Source organism: Stegostoma tigrinum, chromosome 42, assembly GCF_030684315.1.
Source record: "Stegostoma tigrinum isolate sSteTig4 chromosome 42, sSteTig4.hap1, whole genome shotgun sequence".
Classification (NCBI taxonomy): domain Eukaryota; kingdom Metazoa; phylum Chordata; class Chondrichthyes; order Orectolobiformes; family Stegostomatidae; genus Stegostoma; species Stegostoma tigrinum.
This window is the reverse complement of record NC_081395.1, coordinates 6,391,315-6,404,471: the sequence shown is the minus strand read 5'-3', so window position 1 is coordinate 6,404,471 and position 13,157 is coordinate 6,391,315. Positions and strand designations below refer to the sequence as shown.

At 55.8% G+C, this 13,157-nt stretch overlaps 1 protein-coding gene across 1 annotated transcript; it reads left to right on the top strand.

Annotated features, from left to right (window-relative positions):
* The first annotated feature begins 603 nt into the window (after positions 1 to 603).
* LOC132206734 (putative uncharacterized protein ENSP00000383309) lies at positions 604 to 3,200 on the top strand. The gene is made up of 2 exons (XM_059641490.1): positions 604 to 1,068; positions 1,173 to 3,200. Exons 1-2 carry the CDS (start codon positions 604 to 606, stop codon positions 3,198 to 3,200), a joined length of 2,493 nt encoding a protein of 830 aa, XP_059497473.1.
* The last annotated feature ends 9,957 nt before the right edge of the window (positions 3,201 to 13,157 follow it).

Below are 13,157 nucleotides of genomic sequence, written 5' to 3'. Positions count from 1 at the left end.
ACGTTCCATCTGCAGTGTCAGGCTGTGCTGGGACCCAAGGTACTGCTGGTAATCTGGGAGTCAAAGCAGGACATCCGGGGTTAGAGCCAGCGTAAAGCTCCTCTACTCTTTCCATCTCAACGTCAATCTCTCTCTGTCAACACTGTCCCCCATCAAACACTATCTAACCCCATGCTGTCCCTGTCCTGGAGTGTTTGATTGGGGACAGTGTAGAGGGAGCTTTACTCTGTATCTAACCCCGTGCTGTCCCTGTGCTGAGAGAGAGTAAAGCTCCCTCGACGCTGTCCCGCATCAAACATTCCAGGACAGGGACAGCACGGGGTTACATGCAGAGTAAAGCTCCCTCTACACTGTCCCCCCAATCAAACACTCCCAGGACAGGGACAGCACAGGGTGAGATGTGGTGTAAAACCCCCTTTCTACTTCGCATGCCCCTCACCTTTAAAACATGCCTCCAGGATGTGCAGCACCTCAATTTGCATGGCCGTGATGAGTGGCAGGGGCAGCTGTAAGACAGAGCAAATGGGATGTGAGTGCCAAAGTGGGCATGTGTCACTCACCCTGGCTTTGTCAGTGTGGATCTGCTATCCTTCCCCAACAAACATGGACTCCCACATGCTCCTGTACATGGCCACACTCCTACCATTGAAAAAACAAGCACAGGTGGACCTCCCAATGCCCCGTACAAACATGGGCCTCCCAACGCCCCCTACAAACATGGACCTCCCAACGCCCCCTACAAACATGGACCTCCCAATGCCCCCTAGAAGCGTGGACCTCCCAACACCCCCTACAAACATGGGCCTCCCAACGCCCCCTACAAACATGGACCTCCCAACGCCCCCTACAAACATGGACCTCCCAATGCCCCCTAGAAGCGTGGACCTCCCAACACCCCCTACAAACATGGACCTCCCAACGCTCCCTACAAACATGGACCTCCCAACGCCTCCTACAAGCGTGGACCTCCCAACGCCCCCTACAAACATGGACCTCCCAACGCCCCCTACAAGCATGGACCTCCCAACGCTCCCTACAAAAATGGACCTCCCACCGCCCCCTACAAGCGTGGACCTCCCAACACCCACTACAAGCGTGGACCTCCCAATGCCCCCTACAAACATGGACCTCCCAACGCCCCCTACAAACATGGACCTCCCAATGCCCCCTAGAAGCGTGGACCTCCCAACACCCCCTACAAACATGGACCTCCCAACGCTCCCTACAAACATGGACCTCCCAACGCCTCCTACAAGCGTGGACCTCCCAACGCCCCCTACAAACATGGACCTCCCAACGCCCCCTACAAGCATGGACCTCCCAACGCCCCCTACAAGCGTGGACCTCCCAACGCCCCCTACAAACATGGATCTCCCAACACCTCCTACAAACGTGGACCTCCCAACGCCCCCTACAAGCGTGGACCTCCCAACGCCCCCTACAAACATGGACCTCCCAAAGCCCCCTACAAGCGTGGACCTCCCAATGCCCCCTACAAGCGTGGACCTCCCAACACCTCCTACAAACGTGGACCTCCCAACGCCCCCTACAAGCGTGGACCTCCCAACGCCCCCTACAAACATGGACCTCCCAAAGCCCCCTACAAGCGTGGACCTCCCAATGCCCCCTACAAGCGTGGACCTCCCAACGCCCCCTACAAACGTGGACCTCCCAATGCCCCCTACAAGCGTGGACCTCCCAATGCCCCCTACAAGCGTGGACCTCCCAACGCCCCCTACAAACATGGACCTCCCAACGCCCCCTACAAACATGGACCTCCCAACGCCCCCTACAAGCGTGGACCTCCCAACGCCCCCTACAAGCGTGGACCTCCCAACGCCCCCTACAAGTGTGGACCTCCGAACGCCCCCTACAAACATGGACCTCCCAACGCCCCCTACAAACATGGACCTCCCAACGCCCCCTACAAACGTGGACCTCCCAACGCCCCCTACAAACATGGACCTCCCAATGCCCCCTACAAACATGGATCTCCCAACACCTCCTACAAACGTGGACCTCCCAACGCCCCCTACAAGCGTGGACCTCCCAACGCCCCCTACAAACATGGACCTCCCAACGCCCCCTACAAGCGTGGACCTCCCAACGCCCCCTACAAGCGTGGACCTCCCAACACCCCCTACAAGCGTGGACCTCCGAACGCCCCCTACAAACATGGACCTCCCAACGCCCCCTACAAACATGGACCTCCCAATGCCCCCTACAAACATGGATCTCCCAACACCTCCTACAAACGTGGACCTCCCAACGCCCCCTACAAGCGTGGACCTCCCAACGCCCCCTACAAACATGGACCTCCCAAAGCCCCCTACAAGCGTGGACCTCCCAACGCCCCCTACAAGCGTGGACCTCCCAACGCCCCCTACAAACGTGGACCTCCCAATGCCCCCTACAAGCGTGGACCTCCCAATGCCCCCTACAAGCGTGGACCTCCCAACGCCCCCTACAAACATGGACCTCCCAACGCCCCCTACAAACATGGACCTCCCAACGCCCCCTACAAGCGTGGACCTCCCAACGCCCCCTACAAGCGTGGACCTCCGAACGCCCCCTACAAACATGGACCTCCCAACGCCCACTACAAACATGGACCTCCCAACGCCCCCTACAAACGTGGACCTCCCAACGCCCCCTACAAACATGGACCTCCCAATGCCCCCTACAAACATGGATCTCCCAACACCTCCTACAAACGTGGACCTCCCAACGCCCCCTACAAACGTGGACCTCCCAACGCCCCCTACAAACATGGACCTCCCAAAGCCCCCTACAAGCGTGGACCTCCCAACGCCCCCTACAAGCGTGGACCTCCCAACGCCCCCTACAAACGTGGACCTCCCAATGCCCCCTACAAGCGTGGACCTCCCAATGCCCCCTTCAAGCGTGGACCTCCCAACGCCCCCTACAAGCGTGGACCTCCCAACGCCCCCTACAAACATGGACCTCCCAACGCCCCCTACAAGCGTGGACCTCCCAACGCCCCGTACAAACGTGGACCTCCCAACGCCCCCTACAAGTGTGGACCTCCCAACACCCACACAGCGATGGTGAGTGAATTCTTTGTTTTGATTCCTTTCCATTGGCATTGCGTCTCCCTGATAGTTGTGGCGTTGGTGTGGTTGACCCCGAGAACCAAACTCACCTTGGCCTTGAATTCGAGCTCGTGCTTTTTGAGATAGTCCTTATACGCTGCTTCCTGGGATAGCCGAGAGAGAGAGAGAGAGAGAGGAACGGCAGTCACTCTTGGGCTGAAGATCAGCAATTTTCAGAGTGGAGGTTCGGAATGGAGGGATGGGCTGGTAGCAGGGGATGGGGCGGCACGTTGTGGCTAACAGCCTCGGCCCTGCCTCTGCGGGCTGCCCTGCTATTCGCCTGCGGTGAGCGTCGCCACCCGGGGCGCATGAAGGCAGTCAGGGAGTGGGTGACCCACGAGGACAGGCAGTGGGCCAGGAGGGTAAGGGTGGCAGCGTCCATTTCACCCAGATTGCCCCTCAGTTTGAGGAGGAGGGTGAGGGCTGAGGTCGGGGGTGGGGTGGGTAGGGAGATTGGTGAGGGTAATGGGCATCGGTAACCCGACTCACCTGAACCAACTGATCAAACTCCACCTTCTTTGTTTGGCTCTTCTTCCATTTTCCTGCCTGTTTCATGAAAGCCCAACTAGTGGATGGATACTCTGGAGCAAGGGGAAAGGGGGTTAGAAATCAGTCCAAGCCAGCCGATTGCTGATCCTGAAGTCAATCTTTACCAGCCAAGTGCCCATCTCAAAGCCAATCTATGATAGCTGAGAGATTCAGTCCACAGTAGCCGCATACCCATTGCAAAATGAGTCCCCAGGAACCAAGCACCCGTTCTAAAATCAGTCCGTATTAATCAAGCCCCCCATCCTGGAAAATATCCACAGCAATCAAGCTCCCACCCTGGTATCAGCCTGTAGCAATTGAGCACCTATCCTGAAATCAGCACGTTGTAATCAAGTGCCCAGCTTGAAATCAGTCCACGGTTATCCTGAAATCAGTCTTCAGTAATCAAGGACCCATCCTGAAATCAGCCCATTGTAGTCAAGTACCCAACCTGAAATCACTCCACAATAATTAAGCACCTATCCTGATATCAGCCCATAGTAACTGAATATCCACCTTGAGATCAGTCCACATTGATTAAGCACCCACCCTGAAATCAGTCTATAGTAACTGAGTATTGATCAGTCTGCAGTATTCGAGTACCCATTACAGAAATCAGTCCACAGTAATCGACTACCCATCCCCAAAATCAGGCTGCAGTAATCAAGTGCCTATTCATGAAATCAGGCTGCAGTAGTTGATTATCTATTCCTAATATCAGTCTAAGAGTCATTAATTACCCATCCCTGAAATCAGGCTGCTGTAATCGATTACCCATCCTCAAAATCAGTCCAGAGTAATCATTACCCATACCTGAAATCAGGCTGATGTAATCAATTACCCATTCCCAAAATTAATCCAGAGCAATCAATTACCCATCTCTGAAATCAGTCCAGAGTAATCAATTACCCATCTCCAAAATCAGGCCACACTAATCAAGTGTTCATTCCCAAAATCAGGCAGCAGTAATCGATTATCTATTCCTGAAGTCAGGCCACAGTAATCCCAAATCCTGTGGCTTGTCACTAATCTACAATAAATTGTACACTTTTCCCATTGGTTTTGTGCTGCGCCTGGCTTCCCCTATTAGCCACGGTTGCCCTGTCGTCCCCTCGGTATACGTTTCCTTCCTCGGGATGAATTTCTGCTGTGCCATCTAAATTACTCCCGGAAACTCCTGCCATTCCTGCTCCTCCACCTTCTCTGCCAGGATCCCCTTCCCATCAACCTCCTCCCTCATGGTCTTTATAGTTCCCTTCACTCAATGGTAATGGCATTAAAGCCGATTCAAGCTTTTCCCGCTCAAACCGCAGGTTGAATGCTACCATCTTGTGGTTACAGCCCTCTTGGGGTTCCTTCGTCTTAGGCGCCCTTATCAAGCCTGCCTCATTACACACCACCAAACCCAGAAAGGTCTGTTCCCTCTTGCTTTTATTAAGAAGTTGCAGCACAAACGCCATCTCATCGACGTTCCGTAAATCGCTTTTCTTGGGATTCGCTTCCGACCTCATTTTCCCCAGCCTGCCTGCGTATTGATGCTTGTTGTAATCATGCCTGCTTGGCACGCCTGTCCTATTCCCCGATTTATTATCATCCCAGCATCCTGACTCCTGCTAGTGGCACAGTGGTTGGCACCGCTGCTTCACAGAGCCCACGCGGCCACCTTCGATCCCACCCTCGGGCGACTGTCTGTTTGCACTCATCTCTGCGCAGGTTTCCTCCCACAGTCCAAAGATGTGCGGGTTAGGGTGGGTTGGCCGTGCTAAATTGTCCCATAGTGCCCAGGGATGTGCAGGTTAGGGTGGATTGGCCGTGCTAAATTGTCCCATAGTGCCCAGGGATGTGCGGGTTAGGGTGGATTGGCCGTGCTAAATTGTCCCATAGTGCCCAGGGATGTGGGGGTTAGGGTGGATTGGCCGTGCTAAATTGTCCCATAGTGCCCAGGGATGTGCGGGTTAGGGTGGATTGGCCATGCTAAATTGTCCCATAGTGCCCAGGGATGTACGGGTTAGGGTGGATTGGCCGTGCTAAATTGTCCCGTAGTGCCCAGGGATGTGCGGGTTAGGGTGGATTGGCCGTGCTAAATTGTCCCATAGTGCCCAGGGATGTGCGGGTTAGGGTGGATTGGCCGTGCTAAATTGTCCCATAGTGTCCAGGGATGTGCGGGTTAGGGTGGATTGGCCGTGCTAAATTGTCCCATAGTGTCCAGGGATGTGAGGGTTAGGGTGGGATTGGCCGTGCTAAATTGTCCCATAGTGTCCAGGGATGTGCGGGTTAGGGTGGATTGGCCGTGCTAAATTGTCCCATAGTGTCCAGGGATGTGCGGGTTAGGGTGGATTGGCCGTGCTAAATTGTCCCGTAGTGCCCCGGGATGTGCGGGTTAGGGTGGATTGGCCGTGCTAAATTATCCCATAGTGCCCAGGGATGTGCGGGTTAGGGGTGGATTGGCCGTGCTAAATTGTCCCATAGTGTCCAGGGATGTGCGGGTTAGGGTGGATTGGCCGTGCTAAATTGTCCCATAGTGCCCAGGGATGTGCAGGTTAGGGTGGATTGGCCGTGCTTAATTGTCCCGTAGTGTCCAGGGATGTGCGGGTTAGGGTGGATTGGCCGTGCTAAATTGTCCCGTAGTGCCCAGTGATGTGCGGGTTAGGGTGGATTGGCCGTGCTAAATTGTCCCATAGTGCCCAGGGATGTGGGGGTTAGGGTGGATTGGCCGTGCTAAATTGTCCCATAGTGCCCAGGGATGTGCGGGTTAGGGTGGATTGGCCATGCTAAATTGTCCCATAGTGCCCAGGGATGTACGGGTTAGGGTGGATTGGCCGTGCTAAATTGTCCCGTAGTGCCCAGGGATGTGCGGGTTAGGGTGGATTGGCCGTGCTAAATTGTCCCATAGTGCCCAGGGATGTGTGGGTTAGGGTGGATTGGCCGTGCTAAATTGTCCCATAGTGTCCAGGGATGTGCAGGTTAGGGTGGATTGGCCGTGCTAAATTGTCCCATAGTGTCCAGGGATGTGAGGGTTAGGGTGGGATTGGCCGTGCTAAATTGTCCCATAGTGTCCAGGGATGTGCGGGTTAGGGTGGATTGGCCGTGCTAAATTGTCCCATAGTGTCCAGGGATGTGCAGGTTAGGGTGGATTGGCCGTGCTAAATTGTCCCATAGTGTCCAGGGATGTGAGGGTTAGGGTGGGATTGGCCGTGCTAAATTGTCCCATAGTGTCCAGGGATGTGCGGGTTAGGGTGGATTGGCCGTGCTAAATTGTCCCGTAGTGCCCCGGGATGTGCGGGTTAGGGTGGATTGGCCGTGCTAAATTATCCGATAGTGCCCAGGGATGTGTGGGTTAGGGTGGCTTGGCCGTGCTAAATTGTCCCATAGTGCCCAGGGATGTGCAGGTTAGGGTGGATTGGCCGTGCTAAATTGCCCCATAGTGTCCAGGGATGTGCAGGTTAGGGTGGATTGGCCGTGCTAAATTGTCCCATGGTGCCCAGGGATGTGCAGGTTAGGGTGGATTGGCCGTGCTAAATTGTCCCGTAGTGCCCAGGGATGTGCGGGTTAGGGTGGATTGGCCGTGCTAAATTGCCCCATAGTGCCCAGGGATGTGCGGGTTAGGGTGGATTGGCCGTGCTAAATTGCCCCATAGTGCCCAGGGATGTGCGGGTTAGGGTGGATTGGCCGTGCTAAATTGCCCCATAGTGCCCAGGGATGTACGGGTTAGGGTGGATTGGCCGTGCTAAATTGCCCCATAGTGCCCAGGGATGTGCAGGTTAGGGTGGATTGGCCGTGTTAAATTGTCCCATAGTGCCCAGGGATGTGCGGGTTAGGGGTGGATTGGCCGTGCTAAATTGTCCCATAGTGCCCAGGGATGTGCGGGTTAGGGGTGGATTGGCCGTGCTAAATTGTCCCATAGTGTCCAGGGATGTGCGGGTTAGGGTGGATTGGCCGTGCTAAATTGTCCCATAGTGCCCAGGGATGTGCAGGTTAGGGTGGATTGGCCGTGCTTAATTGTCCCATAGTGCCCAGGGATGTGCGGGTTAGGGTGGATTGGCCGTGCTAAATTGTCCCGTAGTGCCCAGTGATGTGCGGGTTAGGGTGGATTGGCCGTGCTAAATTGTCCCATAGTGTCCAGGGATGTGCGGGTTAGGGTGGATTGGCCGTGCTAAATTGTCCCATAGTGCCCAGGGATGTGCGGGTTAGGGTGGATTGGCCGTGCTAAATTGTCCCATAGTGCCCAGGGATGTACGGGTTAGGGTGGATTGGCCGTGCTAAATTGTCCCATTGTGCCCAGGGATGTGCGGGTTAGGGTGGATTGGCCGTGCTAAATTGTCCCATAGTGTCCAGGGATGTGCGGGTTAGGGTGGGTTGGCCGTGCTAAATTGTCCCATAGTGTCCAGGGATGTGCGGGTTAGGGTGGATTGGCCGTGCTAAATTGTCCCGTAGTGCCCAGGGATGTGCAGGTTAGGGTGGATTGGCCGTGCTAAATTGTCCCGTAGTGCCCAGGGATGTGCGGGTTAGGGTGGATTGGCCGTGCTAAATTGTCCCATAGTGCCCAGGGATGTGCAGGTTAGGGTGGATTGGCCGTGCTAAATTGTCCCATAGTGCCCAGGGATGTGTCGGTTAGGGTGGGTTGGCTGTGCTAAATTGTCCCGTAGTGCCCAGGGATGTGCGGGTTAGGGTGGATTGGCCGTGCTAAATTGCCCCATAGTGCCCAGGGATGTGCGGGTTAGGGTGGATTGGCCGTGCTAAATTGTCCCGTAGTGCCCAGGGATGTGCGGGTTAGGGTGGATTGGCCGTGCTAAATTGCCCCATAGTGCCCAGGGATGTGCAGGTTAGGGTGGATTGGCCGTGCTAAATTGTCCCGTAGTGCCCAGGGATGTGCGGGTTAGGGTGGATTGGCCGTGCTAAATTGCCCCATAGTGCCCAGGGATGTGCGGGTTAGGGTGGATTGGCCGTGCTAAATTGTCCCGTAGTGCCCAGGGATGTGCGGGTTCGGGTGGATTGGCCGTGCTAAATTGTCCCGTAGTGCCCAGGGATGTGCGGGTTCGGGTGGATTGGCCGTGCTAAATTGTCCCGTAGTGCCCAGGGATGTACGGGTTAGGGTGGATTGGCCGTGCTAAATTGTCCCATAGTGCCCAGGGATGTGCGGGTTAGGGTGGATTGGCCGTGCTAAATTGCCCCATAGTGCCCAGGGATGTGCGGGTTAGGGTGGATTGGCCGTGCTAAATTGTCCCGTAGTGCCCAGGGATGTGCGGGTTAGGGTGGATTGGCCGTGCTAAATTGTCCCATAGTGTCCAGGGATGTGCGGGTTAGGGTGGATTGGCCGTGCTAAATTGTCCCATAGTGCCCAGGGATGTGCGGGTTAGGGTGGATTGGCCGTGCTAAATTGTCCCATAGTGCCCAGGGATGTGCGGGTTAGGGTGGATTGGCCGTGCTAAATTGTCCCATAGTGTCCAGGGATGTGCAGGTTAGGGTGGATTGGCCGTGCTAAATTGTCCCATAGTGCCCAGGGATGTGCGGGTTAGGGTGGATTGGCCGTGCTAAATTGTCCCGTAGTGCCCAGGGATGTGCGGGTTAGGGTGGATTGGCCGTGCTAAATTGTCCCGTAGTGCCCAGGGATGTGCGGGTTAGGGTGGATTGGCCGTGCTAAATTGTCCCGTAGTGCCCAGTGATGTGCGGGTTAGGGTGGATTGGCCGTGCTAAATTGTCCCATAGTGCCCAGGGATGTGCAGGTTAGGGTGGATTGGCCGTGCTAAATTGTCCCGTAGTGCCCAGGGATGTGCGGGTTAGGGTGGATTGGCCGTGCTAAATTGTCCCGTAGTGCCCAGTGATGTGCGGGTTAGGGTGGATTGGCCGTGCTAAATTGTCCCATAGTGCCCAGGGATGTGCGGGTTAGGGTGGATTGGCCGTGCTAAATTGTCCCGTAGTGCCCAGGGATGTGTGGGTTAGGGTGGATTGGCCGTGCTAAATTGTCCCATAGTGCCCAGGGATGTACGGGTTAGGGTGGATTGGCCGTGCTAAATTGCCCCGTAGTGCCCAGGGATGTGCGGGTTAGGGTGGATTGGCCGTGCTAAATTGTCCCATAGTGCCCAGGGATGTGCGGGTTAGGGTGGGTTGGCCGTGCTAAATTGTCCCCATAGTGCCCAGGGATGTGCAGGTTAGGGCGGATTGGCCGTACTAAATTGTCCCCATAGTGCCCAGGGATGTGCGGGTTAGGGTGGGTTGGCCGTGCTAAATTGTCCCATAGTGCCCAGGGATGTGCAGGTTAGGGTGGATTGGCCGTGCTAAATTGTCCCCATAGTGCCCAGGGATGTGCGGGTTAGGGTGGATTGGCCGTGCTAAATTGTCCCATAGTGTCCAGGGATGTGCGGGTTAGGGTGGATTGGCCGTGCTAAATTGTCCCCATAGTGCCCAGGGATGTGCGGGTTAGGGTGGATTGGCCGTGCTAAATTGTCCCATAGTGTCCAGGGATGTGCAGGTTAGGGTGGATTGGCCGTGCTAAATTGCCCCATAGTGTCCAGGGATGTACGGGTTAGGGTGGATTGGCCGTGCTAAATTGTCCCATAGTGTCCAGGGATGTGTGGGTTAGGGTGGATTGGCCGTGCTAAATTGTCCCATAGTGTCCAGGGATGTGCGGGTTAGGGTGGGATTGGCCGTGTTAAATTGTCCCATAGTGCCCAGGGATGTGCGGGTTAGGGTGGGATTGGCCGTGTTAAATTGTCCCATAGTGTCCAGGGATGTGCAGGTTAGGGTGGATTGGCCGTGCTAAATTGTCCCATAGTGCCCAGGGATGTGCGGGTTAGGGTGGGATTGGCCGTGTTAAATTGTCCCATAGTGCCCAGCGATGTGTGGATTAAGTAGGTTAGCTGTGGGAAATGCAGAGTTACAGGGATAGCTTGGTGGTGGGGGGTTGGTGAGGTGGGTCTGAGATGAATGCTGTTCAGCGGGTCAGTGTGGTTTGTTGGGCCGAACGGCCTGTCTCCACCCCGGAGATTTCCTATGATAATTGAGTACGCATGCCTGAAATAAGCCCACGGTCGACTGGTATTTGAGCAGCTGAGGCACAAATCCTCTGCTCTCCCTGTCCTGGATGTGCTTGGTGGGTCTTGAGCATCTCAAGGACAATGCCCTGTGTCAGGTGAGAGGGATACAGGTTCTGGGGATGGCTGGGGTCCAGAGGATTGTTAGGGGTGGTTGAGGGGGGGGGGTCAGGGATCTTTATACGGGAGGCAGGATGTCCCGTGGTCCAAAGATGTGCCAGGGGTTAATGCCCTCACAAAAGACAGGTGGGGTCAGCTCAGAGGCTGTGAGGGCTTCTGTAGTCGAACAGCTTTCGGGTTCTGACCTATTCCAGAGAATAGAGGGGGAATACACTCTCAGTCACATGCACTCAATCAAAATATAAACAGTTGAGGCTGGGGGGTGTCACTACTTGAACCGCTTGAGAGTTGAAATACTGCAGTAAGTCACAGCAGTGATGTGCGTCTACAGAACATTCAGATACAGAGCTCTCCAGATCCGACCGTGAGCTAGTACAAGCTCGATAGGAGGAATGGCCAGCCCCTAACCACACAATTCCAGGAGAGAAGGTGATGCTCGACAACAGAAATGCTGCTCGGGAACGAAGCGCAGGAGGAGCTGTGAGGGGTTCACTCACCTGTCGAGCTTCTCGAATCTTGCTAAACAGAAAGAAAGGCAGAAGAGATCAGCGTTCCCTCATTGGCAAAGCAGTCTCACATGAATTTCACTTCAAACCCTCTACACTCTCGCCCGGGACAGGCTCAGATACAGAGTAAAGCTCCCTCTACACTGTCCCCCATCAAACACTCCCCAGGACAGGGACAGCATGGGACTGGATACAGAGTAAAGCTCCCTCTACACTGTCCCCCATCAAACACTCCCCAGGACAGGGACAGCATGGGGCTGAACACAGAGTAAAGCTCCCTCTACACTGTCCCCCATCAAACACTCCCCAGGACAGGGACAGCATGGGGCTGAACACAGAGTAAAGCTTCCTCTACACTGTCTCCCATCAAACACTCCCCAGGACAGGGGCAGCACGGGTTTAGATACCGAGTAAAGCTTCTTCTACCCTGTCCCCCGCAATAAAACACTCCCCAGGACAGGGATAGCATGGGGCTGGATACAGAGTAAGGCTCCCTCTATGTTGTCCCCCATCAAACACTCCTCAGGACAGGGACAGCACAGGTTTAGATACAGAGTAAAGCTTCCTCTACTCTGTCCCCCGCAATAAAACACTCCCCAGGACAGGGAGACCTCTCCCCCACCCACCCACCCAACACCCCTTTTTCCACCCATTGATACTCAACGTCCAATAATGAGGGTCTGCCAGTGGGTGCTTTAATGCCATATCTGCCCTGGGATCGTGGGCTCAAGTAGGCGTGGTCTGTCACACTGCGAGGAATGGGAGACAGATGTTAATTTTAATACTACATCAGGCAGCAATCACACTCACACACACACCCCCCCTGGGGTAAGTGCCCATGTGGGCAGCTAGCATCATTGTGAAATCACATTGCGATGCCTCGCTGGTAGAATAGCCCCCTCTGAAAGGCCACACCATTTCCTTTGGCCATTCTTCTCTGACGTTTGGGTCTGTGGGGAGTGTGGCCAGAGCAGTGGCAGGAAGCCAAGCCTCTGGCCCTTGATGTGGCTCCTCTCCCAGTATTCACCCCGCCCCATCTCACCATCAGGGATGGGTTGGGAATAGCCGATAGGGGTTGGGGAGGGGGGGTCCTCATTTTATGGGGCACGGAGTACGTCTCTGGGGTCTTACCCGGTTGGGGGTGGGGGTGGGGGATGTGGTGGGGGGGGGGGGTGGCAGGGGGTCACTCAGCCTGTTCCTGCTCAGGGAAGGGACTCTGAGGGTCAGTGGGGAACAGGAGGTGAATCCGGGCAGTCACGGCCTGGCAGGGGGTTGGGGGTGTGGGGTAGTGGTGGGGGGGGGGGGGCGGAGGTGTGGTTGGGTGGGGGGGGGGGGGTGTGGAGGTGGCAGTGGGTGGGTGGGGGGAGGGCAGACCTCTGAGGCATTAAAATCGTGGCATCAGTTCCCATCTGAGGAGCCAAAATCCTGAAATCCCACTGCGCTCTGACCTGGTCTGGAGTTTGCTCTTGGAAGATTCCATGGTTTCCCGATTGGAGTGGACTTTTCCGGTGCGTGGGAGTCTCAGACGGGAAACGGGAAGGGACAGCCCGAGCCTGGCCGGGGTGAGGTCGCCAAATAACCCCCCCGTTACCGGGAGGGTCGAACGTGTTTACATTCGAATCGTGGAGAGAGACAGAGAGCTCTCGGCGCGGAACCCTCCCTGTGACCCAACAATCCGGAACGTTCCACCAGCGTGGGACTCGCCTTGAGGCGGACAGACCCTTCCCCCACGCACTCTGCACCCCCACCCGCAGCCTCCACCGTCCTGACCCTCGAACCCCCCCCCCCCCCCGGCCCAAAAGGCAAAAGACAACTCAATCTCCCCCACCACCCCTCGCCCATGACGCACTCTCTCCACA

Excerpts from the sequence above, each read along its gene's own strand:
- LOC132206734 (XM_059641490.1), top strand. The coding sequence starts at position 604 with ATGGACTCCCACATGCTCCTGTACATGGCCACACTCCTACCATTGAAA. Across the intron at positions 1,069-1,172 it reads TCCCACCGCCCCCTACAAGC|AAGCGTGGACCTCCCAACAC; the intron begins GTGGACCTCCCA and ends AATGCCCCCTAG.